This window comes from Neolamprologus brichardi, chromosome 18, assembly GCF_056152115.1.
Source record: "Neolamprologus brichardi isolate AB-2024 chromosome 18, ASM5615211v1, whole genome shotgun sequence".
In the NCBI taxonomy this organism is placed as follows: domain Eukaryota; kingdom Metazoa; phylum Chordata; class Actinopteri; order Cichliformes; family Cichlidae; genus Neolamprologus; species Neolamprologus brichardi.
The window spans coordinates 31,600,200-31,623,435 of NC_142121.1; the positions used below are offsets into that span (position 1 = coordinate 31,600,200).

Sequence of the window (23,236 nt, forward strand, 5' to 3'; positions counted from 1 at the left end):
GTTGAATTAGTTGTTTAAGGAGTTCTTTCAAAGCCCTTTGGTGTATTTGGGCTCATAATGAACCATGACCCCTTCTACACAAAGATGGAGAACAAAGCCATCTATAAAGGATGGAGTTATACTTGGATGGAGTGACCCGTGGCCAGTGTTGTTGAATCAGGGCGACCATGGTTAAGGGGTTTGGGAAGCTCATCTTGTAACCGGAAGGTCGCCGGTTCGATCCCCTGCTCTGTCTGTCTTGGTCGTTGTGTCCTTGGGCAAGACACTTCACCTGCTGCCTACTGGTGTTGGCCAGAGGGGCCGATGGCGCGATATGGCAGCCTCGCTTCTGTCAGTCTGCCCCAGGGCAGCTGTAGCTACAACTGTAGCTTGCCTCCACAAGTGTGTGAATGTGAGAGTGAATGAATAGTGGAATTGTAAAGTGCTATATAAATGCAATCCATTATTATTATTATTAATCAGTGCAGGTGTCCAATTCCTGAGTAGACAAAATGCACGACACCTACTACCAGGTATCACTATCTCTCCTGTTCATATTCTGAATGACACCCCACTGTTCCTGCTACTCGTCTATAACTTGGATCCATAAGTAAATTAGACCTTTTTCCATCATCCACTGAGTGTTGGTCACATATCTGAGATCAGCTTGAACACTTATTTCGGTGTGTTTCAGTTTGTACTTGTGTGATTACATATTTGTAAAATTGAACTACCACACTTAGAAAGTGCACCATGTTCACTCTTATTCCCTCCTTACCGTAAATATACATGATGCAGATGCACATGATGCATGAGATGATGACCAAAGAGAAACTGGCAGCATAGTTGTCCATCAGTAAAAGCCAATAGATTCCTGCCTGCACACACACACACACACACACACACACACACACACACAAAGAATGAGTTAAAAACGTCAGTCCAGTGAGAGAGTGATTGTGTTTAAGGATGTGCTCTCCACATGTTTGTACCTGTGTCGTTAGCGGCACTCCCAGTAGAAAACCAACTACGGCCACTGACAGCGTGACTACGGTCTTGTTCTTGATGATCCAGTCTGTACCAATTTCATCGACGATGGCCGTCACTAAGGTCTCCAGCAGACAGAACTACATGAACAGGGAAAAAAAAATTGACAGGAGATGAATTCTTGATCAAACTTCTGCTTACATGACGACAGACCAAAAGGAATCTTGACCAAAGGGATTATCCATTGTTGAGTAATTGTGAGAATATAAATTCCTCAATTTCATTGTCCTGTCTATTTAAATGTATTTTTAATGAAATACAATTGGTTTATTACAGCATTCCTTAAGACCAGCCACATATATATCCACTGTACTGTGAATTTGATCTGTAAATATTCACTATATGGAAGTAAAAATCCACCTCTGAAGCATAATGTCTATATTTTACCAAAAATACGCAGAAAGTCTAATAAATATCTGAGAAAAAATTCATACTGGCTAAAAGGTTAGAATAGTACTACAACCCTGATTCTGAAAAAGTCAAGTACACACAAGCAATTTCTACAACCAAATGTTTTCCCGTTCTACACTCAGTGGCCACATTATTAGGCAGACCTTTAATCTGGTAAGTATCAGGTTTGACCCCCTTTTCCCTTCACAACCAACTAAATTTTTCATGGCACAGATTCAACAAGGAAATTGACTATGTGCACGTTAGCATATGCTACTTCCCGTGCGGAAACTCCTGTGGGGAGCTTTGTTTCCGGTGTCCTATTCACGCCCTGTTTACGGTCCAAAACAAGTTAAGGAAATGAATGAATCAAGCGGCGATTTACATTTCTATAGATGTCTTGGGCATTTACCCAATATATCTGTAAATGATGTTCATCGACTTGTCAATATTTTTCCCAGCGCCTCAGGGCAAAAGAGAAAAGTGATTCAAATGTTATATTTCTCAGCTGTCCCTCATTTATCGCGGGTGTTATGTTCTAAAAATAACCAGCGATAGGTGAAATCAAGTAGCCAATTTTATTTTTTGACGGTGCAAAACGTTTCGTGGACATTGTGGACATCATCGACATACAGTACTGCACTTCAGAGTTACACTGCTAGCGATCAATGCAGCGATTCTGTGCTGTACAGGAGAGACGTCACGGAGGGGATCGTCTGCAGCGATCAGGACGCAGGACACAATGTGATGTAAAAAATAAGCCTGCAAACTTGCACTAAAAAAGCTGCGAAACAGCGAGGTGAAAGGTGAACCGCGTTATAGCGAGGGACCGCTGTAATTTTGAAGGTAAGTCACAACATACCCTTCATAAATACTAATGTATAGAAACCCTTACCAGCAATCATTCATTTTTTGTGTGGCTTTTTTTTTTTTTCACGGTTTGTTAACATGCTGTGTGGGTGTGTACTTGACTAGCTGATATCGACATAAGGGGAAACATCTGGTTTGACTATTGTTCACCTGTAGTTTGAATGCTGAACATTTACCTGTTTAAATCATAAGATCAGTCACTATACAGAGACGTGCTTCTGAATGTGGACGATGTGTCTTCTGCTGCAGTGATGCAGTTCTGCTTGTGTTGAGTGATGTAAACAACTGATTGATCTAAACTCTTTAAACGTCAAAGTTGATCATTAGATTTTTATGACACAACAGTGGTGAGTGTTCCCACCTTCTCCTCTTTGTAACTTAACGTGATCTTTCCGTTTTTGAGTTTTGGACATGATTTTGGAGTATATCTTCGCAGTAGCGATTGACCCCAAAGTAAAGCTACCGGAAATGCACAACCCCACATCCGGTCTCAAACCAGGAAGTTAGCATTTTCTCGTGCACAGGGTCAATACTCAGTGGAGGTGAAGTGGACTTAATTTCATGTTTAAGAAACTAACTGGAAGCTGACTATAGCCACATTGATGGACCACTGTGGCTATAAAGGGATGGACATTGTTAGCAACGATACTACTGTAGGCTGTTGCATTTAAACAATGCTCAGTTGGTACCAAATGTCCAAAGTGTGTGTAGAAGATATCCCCCGTACCATTACTGCACCACCAGCAGCCTGAAACACTGGCAGGATGGATCCGTGCCTTCATCTTGTTTATACCAAATTGTGACACTACCGACTGAATGAGACTCAGACTATTTTTCCAGTTCTGTGTTGGCCAATCTGCTGGAGCTCATCTGCTTCAATGTGTTGGCCATTTAGAGACACTCTTCTGCATACCATGATTGTTATGAGTAGTTATTTTAGTTACTGTTGCCTGTCCATCAGCTTGAATCTGCCCAATCTCCTCTGACATCAAACAAGGGATTTTTGCCCAGAAAGCTGCTGCTTACTGGATATTTTCTTTTTTATGGACCATCCTTTGCAGAGATGCTTGTGCTGGAAAATCCTAGCAGATCTCCAGTTTCTGAAATCCTCAAACCAGCCTATCTGGCTATCAGCTATGCCACATTTAAAGTAATTTAAATGGCCTTTCTTTTCTATTCGAATGCTTGGTTTGAATGTCAGTAAGATGTCTCGACCATGTGCTCGTGCCTAAATGCTGCCATGTGATTGGCTGATTAAACAATTGCGTTAACAAGCAGTTGGTGCACCTAACAAAGTGGCTGTTGAGTGTATTGCTTAATATAAGATTTTAGCAGCTTAACAGTTCAGAGCTGCACTGTAATATGTGCTGTGCATGTTATCTTGATGAAATAAACAAGCCCATCCCTGCCACAGATGTCCCCTGGACAGCAGCATATGTTGCTCCAAACTTGAATATATCCTTTAGCATTAATAGCACTGATGCCATGGTCACTGATTAACTTTACATTGAGAAATGTTAAGGAGGGTGAACGCCCATCTTTACTTCTGAAACACTCCATTTCAGTTTCTTTCCACTCGATAGTTTTGTTTTGCTGGCATCAAATACATCTTTCCAGATACAAATTTCCCAGTTTCACCTAAATATATAATTAAGTAAGATGCAAATGGTTAGCAGCAGAAGACCACAGAGCGTGCCACTCCTTTATTTTAAATATTTAGCAGTTTAGCAAGTCCAAACTTGGAATCAGGGTTATGAGAGGTTACGTCTATTAAATTCAAACACTATTATTTAGTGGGACATAATGTTCATCATCTCATTTTAGCAGGAATATAATTTTGTAGCTATGGGTCCACAATCACTTCAAAAATATAGCATCTAAGTTATACCTACAAACAGCACCTATAGTCTCCCTGAGTCAGCAATGAAAAACGTGGCACACAGGCAGACTTACTGTTGACTGTAAATGACTTGTAAGCTTTTTAGCATTACACATCAGCAGATCCAGATCAGATCTAATCCTGATTTCCCCACGCAAACAATTCCAGTCAGTTCTCATTCCAGTGAGTTTATTTGGTCTATTTAGAGTATCAGCATGGAGGTTCACTCAGCATGCGACAAATATGGATTAAAGACAGCATTTTCACGTTGTTTTGTTGTTTGAAGGTAAACTGGAATTTGGTAGACTGCTCCAGCTGAAAACATGAAAAACAATCTATACTAATGACTGCACATATACAGTCACCTATCTATACGTCTGTCTCCATACACATTTAGTGTAATGTTTAATTAATTATATCCACAAGGTCAATGCATATTAATTACTTATACTGATTACTAAGCTTAATTAAGAAATTAATTATATGATTTCACACAGTTCATAATGAAATCTTTGAGCGGTGCGTGACGCTGCAGTTTCTTGCTCTCACCTGAGTTCCCAGTCCCAGAAGGATGAGCATGAAGAAGAAAAGCAGCGACCACAGCGGCGAGATTGGAAGCAGAGTGAGGGCTTCTGGGTAGGCCACAAAGGCCAGCCCCGGGCCGTGATCAGCCACCTCTGACACGGGGACGTTGAGGTGGTGTGCCATGAAGCCCAGGATGGAGAAAATGACAAAGCCAGCATAAACGCTGGTGGCACAGTTGGTTATACTGATGATGATGCTGTCTCTGTATGTTGAAAGGAACAAAGAACCAAGCCAATTATATGAATACATACCGAACACATTTTAAATGGTTAAAAGAAAACAAATGGGATCAGCTGATCTCGATCTGTCTGCTGAAATATCAATGTTTAATAAAACCCTGAATTAATATAGAAGATGGCTTCATTAGTCTTAATAGGCACGATGTATGAGTCACGATAGTGTTCCTAAGCTCATTTACTCTGTTTACACTAATACACTAGTGCTGTTTTTCTGCTCTTTTTTTGACATCTGACTGTTGCCCGGGAAACACCTTTTCATCTTCTCTTCCTCCGACTCAGACTCGGACTTTGACCGTGTTCAGATCTAAACAAGGGAATACTGTGTTTCCACACTGCTTTCCTTTCTCACATTTCCTGTTTAGGGTTACCGCAGAGGATGTCTTTGATCACTTTGATGCCCACACATACGGATTCTGTTCGGTCCCACTCTATCTGCACTTCTGCATGCGCACCAACTGGTGGTGTTACAGGAGTGCAAAAAGCATCTCCACCAGGGATGGAGCTGCAGAACACAAGCTGATTAAGTTGCCGTGCAGCTGTGTGCACTGATAGCACAACTTCAAGCTTCTGGCAGAGGAACACATTATATCTTTAGCTTCTCTCCTTAGCCCCGTCCCCCGACACCCTCGCTCCATCAGCATGTGTGGACAAGCTCAGGAGAGTAAATGACATCTTTTTCCCTCCTTATCTCCTTCTCTGTCCTTTTCCCTCCATCTTCACCTTCTCTTTGGCTTCTTGCACGCTCCCCTGGTGTTCAAGCGCATGGCAACCAGCCTCCTAACACAAGTTCAAAAGAGCGTTTATCTCTGTGCCCACTTACCTCACCTTCTCTTTTTGCGAATGACTATTTTACCCCACAGCTCATAGTTGCTCCTTAGCTCTTGCTCTGACTCATTAGCTCATCTGATGCATAAACTCAAATAAAGTCAGGCTTTTTTCCAAGAGCGAGTTATACTCAGCACCGCACTCACCACAATAACAAAACCAAACCTATATCGTGGTAATGTGTTTATAGGTGTGCTTTTAAAGTGCCGGCAGTTGGATTTTACTCCCATTAGACAAAGCAAAGTCTTTTCCTCTGAATTTCTTGCTTAGCAACTCATCATCGCCTGGCCCTGAATGTGTATTCTTTTTTTATTTAAAGCATGGCTTATAATGAGTTTACTCATCGTCTTTACCAACCTGAAACAGTTGTTGTGGAACTTGTTATATGAAGCCATGGTAATGAGACCACCCCAGGCACAACCCAAGGAGTAGAAGATCTGTGAGGCGGCATCTCCCCACACCTACACAAACAAACCCACAAACCGTCAGAGGCAGTACAAAGATGGGGGAAAAAACCAGTTCAGAAACATTTCTACATCCAGCGCATCTCATTTATCTACATGCTAATGGAAGTGCATACCTTTGCATCAAGGACTTTCTGCCACTGTGGAGTCAGGTAGTACTTAATGCCGTTAATGGCTCCATCCAGGGTGATGCCACGGATGAAGAGGATAGTCAGAACAACATAAGGGAATGTGGCTGTGAAGTACACCACCTGAACACACAGATGATCACACAAGCTGATAAAATCATCCTATACACAAGCGCCTTAAAATGCCATCAAGCCAGGGTGTGTGTGTGCATGTGTGTGTGCTCTAGGCTCACCTTTCCAGAGGATTTAACGCCCCTGATGAGACAGAGGAAGACAACAGTCCAGGATACAGCCAAGCATCCCAGGATAGGGAGACGGACCTCTCCAAAGTTCCCAATATCATCAGAGATGTTCAACACATAGTGTCTGATAGACAGACAGACAGACAGAGAAGGTTTCAGGTGCTTTAAATACTTTACATTTACACGTCTGACTAAAGTTGTGCAAGAAAAGAAAACTCTGAAAGAGGAAAAAAAGCCCAGCTTTGCACTCTATCAACAGTCTTCAGCACAGAAAACTTTAAGCAGAGCCACAAAAACCTTGAATCTTGTGATCAAACACATCCATCAATCTGAAATGGTATTATATGTGGTATTGTAATTAGTAATGAACAGGTAGTCTGTACCGACAAGCTGAGCAGTCCCACATTACATAATCATATGTACCCTCTGTCATTAAAATGCCAAGAAAAGCATCAGGGAGTGCAGTTACAGGGCTGCTCCTTCTGCAACACATTTGAATAAGAGGCAGCAGATAATGACAACACTCTGACTTCCACTTTGATGGCCTATATTAATGCTACTAATTATGGATGTTAAGTGATGCGAATGCCACAGGAACTGCTTCACTGGCACAAAAATGATGATAAAATTCTAAAGGAGTTGACAGTGAAATGCTACTGAAAGTACCAACGTTTTTAGAGATTTCAGCAAGCACTATTGAGATCCTGTACAATAACAATATGTGGAATGGCAGCGGCAGGTGCAGGACAGGTCTACCTCAGCTTTAGTAATTAAAATCGTGATATTTCTCTTACACTTTTGTAAGAGAAATCAAATCTTAAAAGTACAGACACTATCTCTACTTTTAAGATTAGGCTTAAAACTTTCCTTTTTGCTAAAGCATATAGTTAGGGCTGGACCAGGTGACCCTGAATCCTCCCTTAGTTATGCTGCAATAGACGTAGGCTGCCGGGGGATTCCCATGATGCATTGAGTTTTTCCTTTCCAGCCACCTTTCTCACTCACTATGTATTAATAGACCTCTCTGCATTGAATCATATCTGTTATTAACCTCTGTCTCTCTTCCACAGCATGTCTTTTATCCTGTCTTCCTTCTCTCACCCCAACCGGTCGCAGCAGATGGCCGCCCCTCCCTGAGCCTGGTTCTGCCGGAGGTTTCTTCCTGTTAAAAGGGAGTTTTTCCTTCCCACTGTCGCCAAAGTGCTTGCTCATAGGGGGTCATATGATTGTTGGGTTTTTCTCTGCATCTATGAAGCGCCTTGAGGCGACTTTTGTTGTGATTTGGCGCTATATAAATAAATAAAATTGAATTGAAATTTTGCTCCCTGTGCAACAAACTGTGAGGGCGAAAACTGAAGCCAATGTGGAAGTGCCAAAATCTGTAGTTCCTGGAGTGTCAAGTCAGTCACCATAGGACTAAAAGCACATTTCCAGCCTTCCCCCATCATAACTGTATGCTGTTTGAGTTTATTTTTTTAATTCATCTTTTTGGGTACCGATGGTTACTGTGACTGATAGTTGTTCTTACACAAGCAGCATCTGCCAGTATAATATATATTATATATAGTACGGTACGGCCTTTAACATAGTAAGAGTCAAAATGCTAAAGTTGAGATAAAATGCAATTTCCAGAAGCCAGCTACTAACCTCATGGTTTATGCACACTCTACAATGCAAACCACAAATTTCTAGCATTGTCACATCCCTGATAATTGATGCATATACACCACTCTCACTTTTACATAACATAGCAAAGCCTGCACTTAAACAGTAGATGTACCTGGATATCCGCTTAAAGATCTCCTACTTTATGCAGATTTTTGTGACTGTGCTGCACAACAGAGTGCGCAGGAGTATGGTAAACACCCTGCATGTCGGCTGAGATGATGCAGACCCAACACTGTACAGAAACTTCTGCTAGTCCAGTCAGATCTAGTCCAAATATTTGAATACTTTCTGCAAACATGAGGCCTCTTTGAGTCAAACTTATCTGATAGGTCCGAGTCAATTTCGACCTCTGTTAAGAATGATAGGCCTACACAACCAAGTTCTAAGAGGTTACTGGTATAACTCGGCAAAACAAAGTGCATTACAAAACTCAATCATTGCATGAGCAAGCATTCCTGATTTAGTTTATATATAGTTCTACTTCGCAGAGAAAAACTTTTGGTTTAACTGTATTTTTAGTGTCAGCCTAAGTGCATCATATACTTCCTGTTCTTACTTCCAGTACTCCTCGCTTGGGCTGGTCCTCTTGGTCCGGTTCACTATCTCAGACACCCCAGCTACCAAGCTACTGGTAGCATTTGCCAGGCTAGCGTTGAACTGGTGTCTATTGCTAACGACACCGCTGCAGTCTGGCGTGTTCCACGGGTTGTTGCAGTAAGTCCATGGAAGCAGGTTTGTCATGGACAAGAAAAAGTAGTAGAAGGCAATGCAAATGACCACATTGTAGTATATCCCAATGTAGGTGGACACCACCATCATGCCGTAGCCCACGCCTGAAGGTAGGACAGGATGGAGAGAAAAAGAGAACCAGGTAGAGAACATTAGAAACTAAAATGTGAAGTGGATGCAACTACTGCTGCCTAATCAAATTTTCATATGAACAATAAAATCAATATTCACACAAAGACATACACACGCATATACTTACCTTTAAACATGGGGCTGATCTTCCAAACCCCCAAACAGCCCAAGCTGGCAAACTGACCAAAGGAGAGCTCGAGGAAGAAGAGTGGAATGCCACAGAACACAAGCATGATGAAGTATGGCAGCATGAAGGCACCTGGAGGAGAAAATTAACAAGGAAGTCAATTTCTCTGGTCCAGAAAGACTGGGAAGGATACACGAACACATTGACTTAAAGGGACATGTCATATTTGTTTTCAGCTTTATATTTATATTCATGGATTTTGATAGAGTAGCTTAGTATGAATCCCAATTTAAATGTGAATCATCTACTGCTGGGCCTTGGTGGCCTTATTTCGTCCAATGTCTGGAACAAGCTGTTTTAACCCTGTCAAAGCCAACTGTCTTCTGATTACAGCAGCTGGATGGGCTTTGTGTGCTTACAGTTAGAGCTGTATGCTGACAATAATAGACAATATTATTATATTCCCTCTATATGAAATCCCTCAGAGCCAAAAGTAGAAAAAACAAAAAACAAAACTGAAACTGAGTGTTTAGTGAGTCTACTCAAAAGTCTGAGCTGACCTGATTATTGTAAACTTGGCCTTATTTAATATGAGCATCCAACGTTATTAAGATATATGAGAGAAAATGAAGACAAGCATAACTCGTCCCCTCTGATATAAATGGTGCCCTATTCAGTGTTTTGTTGCCAGCAAACTCTTAAAAAGCTAGATGCATATGCAACAATACTGTGTTGTTGTGAGAACACTTTTTGTGTTAGTCGTGACAAAAATATCCAAACCTACAAGGCAAACAAAAGTCAGCTGCGTCCTATTCTGTTACCTGACAAAGATAATAACTACCATGGAGCCAGATGAGCATAATTACTGCAGAGATGCCAAGTCCACAGACACCAGCAGACAAAAGAAATCAGGCACATTATATAAGCTGGCAGACGTAGTCTATAAGTATTCTACATAGGTAGGCTCTCCAGCTACAAGCCAGAGAGGTACAATGGACCACATGTTGTCATTAAAAACAGGCTGTGCTATTATACGGTTTAAAATACTTACGTGGAAGCAATGACGTGCAATTTAAAACTTAACCAAATCAAGTCTTACATGAATTGGACCCATGCCATACAGACTTATAACTAAACCTGCAATTAATTAATTAAATTTTTTTTAAAAGCAAATGAATTTAATCTGTTATATAACCTCCCTAGAGTGAGCAGAGAGGTCACTAAATGTCCAGAAGAGTCTGTTCAGCAGTGCAGCAACTCTCTGGTGGTTCAGACTGGGCCAAAAACCAGACGGTCAACTATAGGGACAATCTGTGCGTGTGTGCACGCGCTAGTATGCTTTCATAAGATACTCCACATGTGAACTATGTTGGTGCAACCAGCTGATACCGTCCAAACCTTTTCACTGCTGATAAAGTGAACGGTCACTGCTGCAGTATCTGCAGCTGTGTGTTGAGCTAACGCATGGCCCGCATATACAAAGTCCTTGCGCAGGAACTCAAGGCTCCCGCATGCATGACACAAATCCAAATATTTGCACTGTAGGCTTATTATCTGGAGCTGGGGTCATGCCAAGGAAATCAAGCACTGAGTGAGGAGAACTGGACCAACACTGCTGCTTTTCACTACACGTTGGTACAATTCTTGCGCATGTTTTCAAAGGAAGATGCAAGGTATTTAAAACATAATTTAGGCTGTTTAATGTTTAATCCACAGCTTTTAGGATGCATCAGAGTAGGGAGCAAAATACTGACAAAAGAGCTTATTTTGCTGTCACGATGTTCTTACGCACTGAATACGGTAGCTATGTTATGAAAGCAGCATAACAGCAGCAGCACCTGGATCTGTTCTATGTGCTCAGACATATTTTGACAGCAATCACAGCCCAACAAACAATAACTGCAAACCTTTATGCCTAAAATGATGTTTTGCATTGATGTTGAGCACGTAATGTGTGAGCTATTGTGGAAAAAAGACAGCTGCGCCGAGTATAGGTCTATGAAATATGTTTGAAACATCCGGCCTGCACAATGATCTGACTTTATATCTCAAACAAATACACAGAATAAAAGATCTTGCAAATAATGTTAGCACAAATAAGTAATCATATCTGCTAAATTTCCTTTTTTTTTTTTTTTTTTTGAGATTTTAACCCCAGTTTAACTGTTAAAGACCTATTATTCTTTTCCTTTTTACTGGCACATATTCAGTGCCGTGGAAAAGTATTTTCCCCCTTCCAGATTTCTCCTTTTTTGTGCATATATGATATATAAAATAAAATGCAGCTTTTAAATTTTGATTTCATTTATTGAGAGGGAAAAAACTATCCAAACTACCTGGCCCTATGTGAAAAAGTAATTACCTTCCCCCCCTTGTTAATCATGAATTAACTTTCCAAACAAACGTGATTAATCACAGTGAAGTTCAATTTCACGAGCCAAACCAAAGCCTGATAACTGCCAGACCTGCTGAATCAAAAAAATCACTTAAACAGAACCTGTCTGACAAAGTGAAGCAAGGTAAAATATATCAAAAAGCAACACATCATCCGAAAGCTAAGAAATAGAGTCATTGACATCTTTCAGTCTGGAAAGGGTTACAAAGACATTTCTAAAGATGTGGTACTTCAGTGAGCCACAGTGAGAGCCAATATCCACAAATGGAGAAAACTTTGTGGTGGACCTTCCCAGTAGTGGCAGCCCTACCAAAATTACGGTGAAAGTACACAGATGACTCCTCCAGGAGGTCACAAAAGAACCCAGACCAACATCTATAAAACTGCAGGCCTCACTTGCCTCAGGTAAGGCCAGTGTTCATGATTCAAAAGTAAAAATGTCTCAGCAAAAATGGCAACCATGGGAGATGTCCCAAGAGAAAACTACCCACAGATTTACTGTTCCCTAAGACTTGAGAGAAAATATTCTGTGGACTGACGAGACAAAAGTTGAAAACTAACCCAGCATTTCATATAAAGAACATCATACCAACAGTCATATTTGTTTTCAGCTTTATATTTATATTCATGGATTTTGCTAGAGTAGCTTAGTATGAATCCCAGTTTAAATGTAAATCATCTACTGCTGGGCCTTGGTGGCCTTATTTCGTCCAATGTCTGGAACAAGCTGTTTTAACTCTGTCAAAGCCAACTGTCTTCTGATTGGATGCCTCTCATAAACAGAAGGTTTGTACAGCAGCTGGATGGGCTTTGTGTGCTTACTGTTAGAGCTGTATTATATCCCCTCTATATGAAATCACTCGGAGCCAAAAGTAGAAAAAACAAAACTGAAACTGAGTGTTTAGTGAGTCTACTCAAAAGTCTGAGCTGACCTGATTATTGTACCACTCAGTGGTAGTGTGATGGTCTGAAGCTACTTTGCTGCTTCAGGACTTGGATAGCTTGCCATAACTGATGGAACAATGAATTTTTCTCTCTACTGAAAATCCCGAAGACGAATATCCGGCCATCAGCTTGTTCCCTGAAGCTCCTGCACACTTGGGTTATGCAGCAGGACAGTAAACCGAACCACCTCTGAATGGCTAAAAAACCCAAAATGAAATGGAGTGGCCTAGTGAAAGTGCGGACTTAAATCCAATACAGATGCTTTGTCATGACCTTAAACAGGTCAATCATGCTCAAAATCCCTGGGACAAAATTTCTCCACGGCGATGTGAAAGTCATCACCAACGCACAAACACTAGTTCTTAGGTTTGGGGGGTAATTACATTTTCACACAGTACCAGACAGGTTTGGAACGTTTTTTTTCCCTTAATAAATAAAATCATCAATCCAAAACTGCATTTTGTATTTACCCGGATTTACTCTTTGTCTAATATTTAAAAGCGTTTGATCATCTGAAACATGTAAGAGTGGCTAATATGCAAAACAAATTGGAACTCAAAGACTTTTTCTTGGAACTGTATATCTGATTACAGCGTTGCATTATCATTTTAAACAACACTTAAACAACGCTTTGAACAACGATGTAAAAGTAGTTTCCGTGAGTCAGAACAGGCTTTGGACTCCCCTCCAATTAGAAGAAAGTAGGTTTAACCTCCTAAGACCCGAACTTTTTCATGGCATGCGTTTTTATTTTCTCTTTGCTATTTGGGCTGATTAATTCTTAGTATCTTACTACACTGGGGTTACAACCCAAAATACAAGTTTGAAAACACCCACTAGTTGCCATGATAGGAAACATATCTATTGTATCCACCAAGACTAAACCACTGTCTAACATCATCTGATTAAATAACAGTGGTATTGCCTCTGAGCGACTGAATTATTTCTAAGTTGACAAGTATCTGATCATATATACAGTGTAGAGAATATAAGGGCAAAGTACAATCTCAATACAAAAAAAAAAACAGAGAAAAAGAACCCTGAGAAAACCCGAACTTCCTGTTCTCGGCCTATAGACTGTGTCCATCTGCGTGCCTATATTATGCACAGGAACCCCCTTTTAACAGAAAGAAATCTCATTCTACTTTTGAATATCCACAAGTAACTCAGCAGTCGGAGAGCAAACTGCTTCGTTAGGATAACATGGTAATATGGAGGTCTTTAAATATGATATCATTATTCCAGTACTTGTATGTGAGGAGGAGGATTTTAACTTCGAGCCTGTAATAACAGGGAGCCAATGAGGAGCCAATATAGGAGAAATACACTCCCTCTAAAGATATCAACAGCTCATCATAAGTTTATAAAAGTCGATAAACAGAACAATAGTACATAACTGATATGGAAGTATTACACCTGGTAGGAAGGTATGGGAGGGAAGCAAGTCTAAAGGTTCACAAGTCTATTTTCTTTTGTTTTAATTAGAATTCATTCTTAAGTTATATATGATATATACATAGTACGCTTATTTTCAGCTTCACAGTTTCATTCTAGGACTCCAGTGCAGTAATTTGTCATCATTTAAATGTACAAAAATAAATAAATAAATAAATGAATGCAGCCCCTCAGTTTAGCCTGGGAAAGAAAATATTTTCTCTAGACTTCAAACTCACTTTTTTCTGATTGGCAGGCTGTGTGGAAGTCTGCTGAAGAGCAGCAAATGTACAAAGTAATGTCATTACTCTCTTTCTGATGGCTCCATAAAGGCTAGAGACTGAATATTAATATGAGGCTGGAGCAACAAACTGAGCAGGGTATCGATACCACACTGATTGCCACTCGTTTACATATCTGGACCTCATTAATAGAACAATTATAATAAATGCGGCTTCTGATGTTTCATAAAAATCAGTGTCTGTATCATATTATGAACATGGGTACACTGTAGTTTAGTTTGTCAATGCAAAGATAATGGGCTCAGGTCTTCGTTGTAATGCTTACCTCCTCCATTTCTGTAGCAGAGGTATGGAAACCTCCAGACATTGCCCAGGCCCACAGCATAGCCCACACTGGTGAGGACAAACTCAATCTGGTTCCCCCAGTTCCCTCTCCGGGAGTTTTCATCCTTCTTCACTGGCTCTCCTGGAACTGCTCCGTTCTACAACAAAGACACACGGAGAGATAGAGGTGACTTCAGGTGACACGGAAGCAAGTGTGTTCCTGAGATAGTGCTGCTGCAGCAGGTCCGGCAAGTGCACCAGGCAAATGAAAAATCAAAAGGGGAAAAAACCCCATCTCATGTAGAAGCATGAACAGGAAAAGGATGCTATGACAGAAGAATCCTGAGAGCCTCTTTTTTCTACTTTTTTTAACCTTATTTGGCCATCGGATTCAAATGGATTGAAAGGATCGTTAGCAATCATCTTGGAGTGCATATGGAGTTTAATTATTCACTGCTTGCCCTCTCTCATGGAATATATTCTGTAAGCTACTATCTCGTCTACTGCAAAGTTTAACATAAACATAAGGTGGGTGCGCTGGAGCAAACAGGATGAGAAGTGAAATCAGCGCCTTAAGAACAGCCGATAAGCTTTCGGTCATGTCGTCCTGATTTGCAGCTTCTCCTCTTCCTCCACTCCCTCCCTGCATCCCTCCATCTGCTGGCATCAGATGGTCGTTCTCCCCTGACCTCCTCTATAACCTCAGCTGTGTCTGGCTGTGTGTCTGTCTGTGGGTGCACAGCAAGGTACTTGTGCTCTTTCAGTGTAATAAATGCTGCTAATTTAGGATGTACTTTATTTTAGTGAAATTTGAGCACTGCCAGAGATACATTCCTTCACCTGCCTCGCTACGATCTACGGAGTCTTGGGGTTTTACATAGATTTGCCTTCATTCTGGTAATTCAGTTAGACAAAGGCTTGGTCAGTACAACAACACAGCAAAATTGTTTTAATAGTTTTAACTTTTCAAGAGGTAAAATTTCTGTATTTATGTATGGCTCTGCTGGAGGTTTCTTCCTGTTAAAAGGGAGTTTTTCCTTCCCGCTGCTGCCAAGGGCTTGCTCACAGTGAGATCGTTGCGCTCTGTATTATTGTAGGATTTGGTACTGTATATATATGAATACAATTTTTTGAGAGATTTGTATGAGATTCATAATGTGAAATAAGTGGAAAATTTCTTTTTGATATTGGCCTGACAAAGCATGAAAAGATTTGGAATAATAATTATTATTTCAGTTTTTTACCTTTGTGTTAAAAGCAAGATGGTTGGATGGACTATTACATTAGGATTTACTTTGCCAGTTTTTTTTAATGAATTTTCCTTGTTTTAAGATGCTTTTATACAGCAGTCTGGTTCTGGCCAATATAAATATATGTCTTATAAGCTCTTGCAGTCTGCTGTATGAATGACACCATTCATTCATCTGGGCTCCCTGTGTTATCTATGTGCGGCAGAGGCTGCTCTCTGAGACTCGTCGCATAAATACCCTGGTATTTTCAATGCGATTGGCTTTGAATCTGACGAAAATGAGGAATACTGGTCATAAAAACACACCCCCTCAGTGCTGTAGCAAACTGGTAATTCTTCTGCAATGCCATAAAAGTTTAAAAATATATATTATTATTTCTTAGATTTGCATGTTTGGTTTTAACATTACAAAAACACTTCAGGACACGATGTTCTGGAGAGAAAACTGTGCACAGACAAAGAACCACGAGCCTCACACTTCATGCTTCCAGAATATGGCGAGACGTCTTGTTCATAAACAGAAAATTACAAATAGAATTTTTTTAAAGTCAGAAACAAAACAGCAACAAGCGCACAAAACAAACAAACAGCTGTGCTATTTTCCCCAAAGCCCTGTAGTTTGTCTTCGAGTCTAGCTGTGCTTGCATGTTAGAAGAGCAAAACAAAGATCTTTTTTTCCCCCCTAGCATCCTTGACCTTTCGTCGTGCTAGGCTAAAGGCTGCAGGTGGGACACACAGGAAGATCAGCAAACACAAGTGTCGTGGACGAGGAGCTGTTCGCAGTGAAAACCACGGCCACAGCGGCGTGCAAGTGGAAACCATCAGCGGTGGGCCTGCTAGCGCAGCGTGTCGCACATTATGACATCTCCGTCTGGAGTTGACTTTGGAAGGAAAAGAAATATGCGAGACAGCTGCGTGTTCTTGCTGTGCCTCTTGTACGTCTTTCCCTATTAGAAGCCAGGTGTGGGCCTTTAGAAGATACACACAGGCACATGCACACAGGTTGACACACGCTGTGTGTCCGAGACCAGACAAACACGAGCAAGAGACAAAACACTAGGAATAGTGCTGACCCCTAAATCTTAGGTGTCAGCTCTTCAAAAGTTCAACCTGATGTTTTAAGACAGACACACGCACATGCACACACACACACACACACACACACACACACACACACCTCTCACACAGTGAATTTGAAGTTGAAAACAAGCAGTGGACACGAATCTTTTGAAAAACAGACACTGTGTCAGTGCAAAGTTCATACATTTAAAATGCAAAAATCACTATTTACTGTGAAAAACATGATTATTCTTGTAGCAATAAAATACACTGGAATGAATTGGTATCCAATTAGGTCAGACCTTTTCTGGGAAACTTATTTGGTCACAGTCAGATGAGAAACCCGATACTGCTCTAACGTATGCCATATGCAAACGGACAGCCAGCAGTAGCTTAGCTTGGCTAACTTGCTGTAAACAGGAGAGACTGGGTGCATAAAGACAACATGCTGGGGATTAAATTTCAGAGTATTTGCAGCTATCTGAAACATGCAACCAGACCCGACTGGTTGCTTAGTAACACAACAGTATCATCAAGACAAGATTAAAGGTCACACCTAAAATCCCTCTGAAGAAAAAGCAGGCAACTATTTAATCACAGGGAATAGTCCTCATTGATCAGACAGCGGGATAATTATGAGGCACCATCTTTCTTTTGCATCATGAGAAACTATTTTTCATGCAGCAGTCCCCATCCATCCATCCATCCATCCATCCATCCATCCAAGTCCACCAATTCATATAAAAGTTTGGGAGCATTTATAGTTTTAACTGGGCAACTTGAACTTTTATATAGTGTACCTTTATCATTTTGAATATAAACCCCCCCCAAAAGTAACATTAAATGTCAGATGTCACCATCTTAAACTCTCAAAAGCTAAATTAACCATCTGAGAGCACTTAACATGTAGATGTTTAGAGGTTGGGTTTTGATAGCATACATTTTCCAGACTCGTTTGCTCATTTAGACGCAGTAAAGCCTCCTTCATCTGCTTTGTTGGGTCCTGTGGCTTGCTGGATTTGTCCAGAAATGGATGCCCAGCAGCAGTAATTCTTGGATTAACACTATGTGGAAAACACAACATTTGTTTGAAGATGTGGACGAGCAGACTGAGATACGTCACTTTAAAAGTGCTTTATCAGAAAACGTAATGTATAGTGTTTGGAGATCATTGTTGGGCTTACTGAAGCTGACTTTAGGCTCATCTGTAGTAAAAAATAAAAGGTTTAACAACTTTATACACACACACATCTGTTTGCACTGCGCAAAAGCAACACTTTGTGTTTTTCATGACACCCCTTGCTTCCTTGACTGACCCCAATATCTGTATCTTTCCATCCAGGTGTTGTAGCCTGTGGTGTTGGCTCCCAGGTCCCTTCGGTCACTCAGTCAGATGCACAGATTCCGCTCTCTAGTTCCCTCCACCCTTCCATGTCCCCATCATGCGCTTCCCTAGAACCATCTGGGCTTTATATAAGACCCAGGCGTGCCCTCTCCCCGTGGCTCTCCTTCTGTTTAGCTTAAAAATTCTCTCTCTTTCCAGGGTCTCTTTCGAGTGACGGTGACTTCACTGAGACTCATGACTATCATCTCAGTTGCTGCTTCTGTACTCCAGTGCAGTAGTTTGTGACTTTACTTTGGTCGAAAGCAGATTACTGTCGTCGCCCGTGCTGTATGTTGAAGACGCCGACTTGTCTGCAAACATTTGCCATTTACCCTCCGAGCCCTCGCCAAACTTAAAAAAGCGTGATGCAAACCAGAAATTGCCTTCAAAGAGAAGATAGTTGGCAACTTTTACTTTGAAAGTAAATAATTTCCATTTCTGTTTTCCAATGTACATTTTGAAGTTTCACTTGGAAGCTTGCGAGCATCTGCAGACAACTTATCATTTCCCATACAAACCACAGTTAGTAGTCAAACCAGTCACAGGGACGTTTTTGGTGCAACACCTTCTGTGTAACTAATTTCACACTAGAGACTTCAAGTAATCTCCAGCAACCACTTGTCAACCGGTCTGGGAATATGCTTTTTTCTTAGTGACTGCTTGTTTGTCAAGCGCTCACTGACCTGATGTAGGCCTCCCTGAACATGGCTTTCGCAATCGATTTCACAGAAACCAACAGCAAGCATTCACAACTGGTTGGGGAATACACATTTTCTATTGCAACTAGTGGTCAGTTGGTCACCAGCTGGGCTTTAAGCCTGTGTGACTGAGGCCCATTACTATCATTATGTCAAACAAAGAAGACAGGAAGTAGATCTGACTAAGAAACCAAGGGACAGTGAACGCGCATAGGCTAGTTACTTGTCAGCTACAAAGAAAAGCATAGCTGATTTATCCTCCTATTTGACTCTAATGTGGAACCAAAATTTACAACATCAGCATTGTGTTGTATTTATTAAGACATTAAACTAGTGAGGGAACTGCAGAGTCCCATAGATTTCTGTACAACCTCATGTTATGTTTAAACCAGAGGTGTCTAAGACATTCCTATAATAGCTTCATTTTTACAGCCTATGTTGTTAAAAAACAGAGACTACAAGAATAACAAATTATTATTCAGCCTCATTGAGGAAACCGACTCGTGGAGTTCAAAATATCTTAATGGAGTTTTATAGCAATAGTTTAATGAAACATAGACATACAAAAACATGATTTACATTTTAAAAAAAAAGTAATTTACCCTTAAATATAAAAACAACCAAAAAAGATGGCAACCAAACAGAAACTAAAATACAAAAATATATTTAAAAATGACTTTGAACCATTGACGCACTGAACCTGTTGGACACATTCAGTAAAATATCAAATGACATCATTTGTGGCTGCACAACACAAGTTGCAGCACTATCATTTTACTAAATGGTTTACTAAACAAAGTGACAGGAAGTGTGATTAGCTGAATGCTCTGCACCAGCACCAAATAAACAGAACAGATGGAGCTGAGGCAGGTTTGTACTTTTGCTTTCACGTGCTGAAATCAAATATTGATTCAGCTTGTGTCTGATTCATTTCTGATTAGCCAGCGTTTAATTACATTGAGAGCCTGCTGCATATGGGCTCTCAGCAGTAACGATACATCGATACTCGCAATAGCACTAAGGGCCATTAGTTACCTATTCTGCAAAAGTAATCTCACAAGTGGGACTCCAACATTTTGTCAAACTGCAGCTGACAAAATAAGACCATCTAACTCTTCTCTCCCAGAAGCTTAACTTGAAAAGACTGTCAGCTCAGTGCCTGAAATGTAAATGAAACGAGAACTGCTGATCTGCATTGTGCAGGCTTAGAATGGAAAGTGACATAAGGCGGAATCAGTGCGATTTACACAAACATGTGTAACTCTACAAAGGCTTGCAGGTGTTCTGTGAAGAGAACAAATCCTCTCCAGTAGGACGGATGTATAACCCTTCAAAAACTCACTAAGATGTTTTTCACAGCATGTCAAATGTCTGCTGCAGGTAACGTTTTATCAAAAAAACAGAACAAAAAAAACATAGACGTGTAAATAAATGAAAAGCATGTTAGGATGTATCACATTCAACATCAGTGTCAAGTATCACCGCCTGCTCGTTTTGGAAACCTGTCATAAATATTAAATAAATGTAATAGAACTTATTGGTTTGTGTTGTCGCTGCAAAAGTAATTCAGTTTTATCCCGCCGTTGCACCTCTCCCCTCATGTGTTTCCTCTTGAAGTTGCTGTTGCTCATCCTCCCTCCTCTCACAGCCCATAGAGAGCACTTCAGCTTTGTGGACTATACACAATATCACACACACACATGCATTTAAATGCACACACCGGGTCAATTTGACAGACAGCAGCACAAACCTTCAAACCGACATCTCCTGACAGCTGCAGCCATGTTTGTAAGAGATACCGTCCACTGGAGTGTGGCAAGAACAACAAAATTCCTTTCACCTTATGGAAACGCACATGCACGCGCACACGCACACAAAATTTACTTTTGCTTCTACAACCACAAATGTGGTTAGGACACTATGTTCTTAGAGCACAGTGTACTGGCGCTTCTCTTATTTTGAAAATTCCCTGTACTACTTCCATCTCTCTCACACACTTCAATAGTCACAGAGAGCACAGTGCTGGGTTCTGCAAAGACTTGATAATCTCTCCTAACAGAATGTGATTTGTTAATATCGTGCAACTGCTCACTGTGCGTGTCATTTCCTATCTGAAAGAAATGTATTTTTGAGACGTCTCCTGTAGAGCGATGGCATTTTACTGACAGTTCAGCGGTCTCACATGGGAAGCTGGTTCTCCATGCACATCTGCAAGTTCCATCCAGTGAAAGTTTAAATGGCTTCTTTAAGCAAATAGTAATGTAATTAACATCAATGTTAATTTTAGAGACACCATCAGTTGTGTGATATGTATATTCAGGGATAGAAGTGGTTTAGTAAGAAAAACAATTCAACTAAATAGTGTCATATGTGTATGACATGTAACAGCACTGTGGGGCGACTGTACCAAAGGTTTCCACAGTAAATGCAAAGCTCTTTACAGATGCCGTAATGTAGGTGAGTAACAACAGCTGTTAATTTCACACAGGCACTGATTAGTCTGCCTTTTTGCACGTGGGGATGAGTTTACAATGTTTGTCCTGTTGCCTAATAACACTTGTAGTTTTGGGTGTGACCTGAATAAAAAACAGCCACAAATCGAGATTCATCTGTAACATAAAATGTCTTTTAAACGCTCATAGACGCTCCGGTTACTTCCAGATGTTACTATTCGTGGTTGTAGTTGTGCTCTGCAAATCATCCTCCAGCGCTTGAAAACACTACATGGGAGGGGAACGTTATGTTACAGTGTTAGAGCCCTACAGAAAGCACACATTTGTTGTGGTTACGCATGAAAAGCATATTTGAAATGAAGACCTATCCTAGGTGCCATTATTAGCCTTTTTAAAGAAGCACTCATTGAAACAAATTGCCACAACATCAGTCTGACTACTTTTGTCCGTTCAAATCTCAAATAGATCTGAAGCAGTGGTAAAGATGGAGCTTTATTACAGCAGCCAGTGAAAGATGGCCTTTTTACATGTGGGCGTTGCTTTAATCAGACGTACCAGGTAGGAACTGTGATTATTTTACTTACTTTATTTGTTTGGTCACCATTTTTGGTCACCATTTCATTATATACTGTCATATATGTGAGAGAAAACCCACACAGGATCCAATATATAATTAGCATGTGCACACTCATGCTGCTGTATTATGTACGTACATGCTACTTCGTGATATCCAGGTGCTATTATTAAAACAGACCTTGTTGTTTCGTGAAACTTCAGCTATTTTAATTCAAATTGGGTCAGTTAGTTCTTAATACCTCATTTGGGTTTATGAACTTAAAGTGGAACTGGATAAGGGAGAAAAATAAATGTGACAGATAAAGGAAATGGAGACTGGGGATAGGTCTGTCTAAATCAGTGTGCATATGTGGGTTGATTAAAAAAAATGTCAAGGTTTTGTCCTAATCCAGTTAAAACTGTATAGATTAAATTTATCGTTAGTGTTACAGTCACTGACTCACCAATCTGGATTTGACCAGCAGTGCAAAGAGAAATAAAATAGCTGTTATTATAAACATAAATTGTATGTAGTTTTTGCAGGTTTAGTGTAAATAAGAGGCACAGCTAATGTTAAAGTGTCCTTTGACCTGTCATTGTGAGTTCTGTGTTTAAATTCAATCAAGGAGGTAAGCAGCCAGTCTGCAGTACAGCCATGTTGCATCATTATATGATGAAATGGTGAGTAAGAAAAGAATGGCCTGTGATAAATCATAACAGACAGATACAAAGAATAAAGAGGCTTCAAGGTGGATGAACATTCATATAAACAAAATCGCCTTAATCAAGTGTAATCATTTTCAATTTTATAACCGTGGAGGGTTTGAATACAGACTGTAGGCTGGATACTTTCAGGCGACCTGGTGAATATCGTGCACTTAGTTTCATCAGAGTTTAAAACAGCTTTTGTCTGATGAAAAGATTTCTGAAATATACTGTATCATAAGCAGACTGTACATGTGCTGGTCAAGGAAGGAGCCTGTGGCATATAAAATAGTGTAATCTACATAAATATGTACATTACAGTTTTGGGTGGCAGAGATAATATTGTTTGTCTACAGAGTAAATAAAAGAGGTCGAAGAAAAGATCCTTCTGGAACATCTACAAATGCTTTAGCTGTTTGCTTTACCTGAAGAGGGTTTGCTTAGTCGATGATTTTTACTCACTCAGGGAGAAAAACTATATCTTTTATT

At 40.4% G+C, this 23,236-nt stretch overlaps 1 protein-coding gene across 3 annotated transcripts in view; it reads right to left on the minus strand.

Annotated features, from left to right (window-relative positions):
* Nucleotides 1-23,236, minus strand: part of slc6a9 (solute carrier family 6 member 9) — a 76,237-nt gene that overhangs the window by 7,652 nt on the left and 45,349 nt on the right. For all 3 annotated transcript variants that reach the window (XM_087831265.1, XM_087831264.1, XM_087831266.1), the window contains 9 exons: nt 14,646-14,802; nt 9,305-9,436; nt 8,873-9,149; nt 6,640-6,772; nt 6,395-6,529; nt 6,172-6,275; nt 4,715-4,952; nt 972-1,106; nt 758-857 (listed from right to left, as the gene is read on the minus strand). In XM_087831265.1, coding sequence (XP_087687391.1) covers nt 758-857; nt 972-1,106; nt 4,715-4,952; nt 6,172-6,275; nt 6,395-6,529; nt 6,640-6,772; nt 8,873-9,149; nt 9,305-9,436; nt 14,646-14,802 — 1,411 coding nt within the window. The remainder of the gene's footprint in view (nt 1-757; nt 858-971; nt 1,107-4,714; nt 4,953-6,171; nt 6,276-6,394; nt 6,530-6,639; nt 6,773-8,872; nt 9,150-9,304; nt 9,437-14,645; nt 14,803-23,236) is intronic.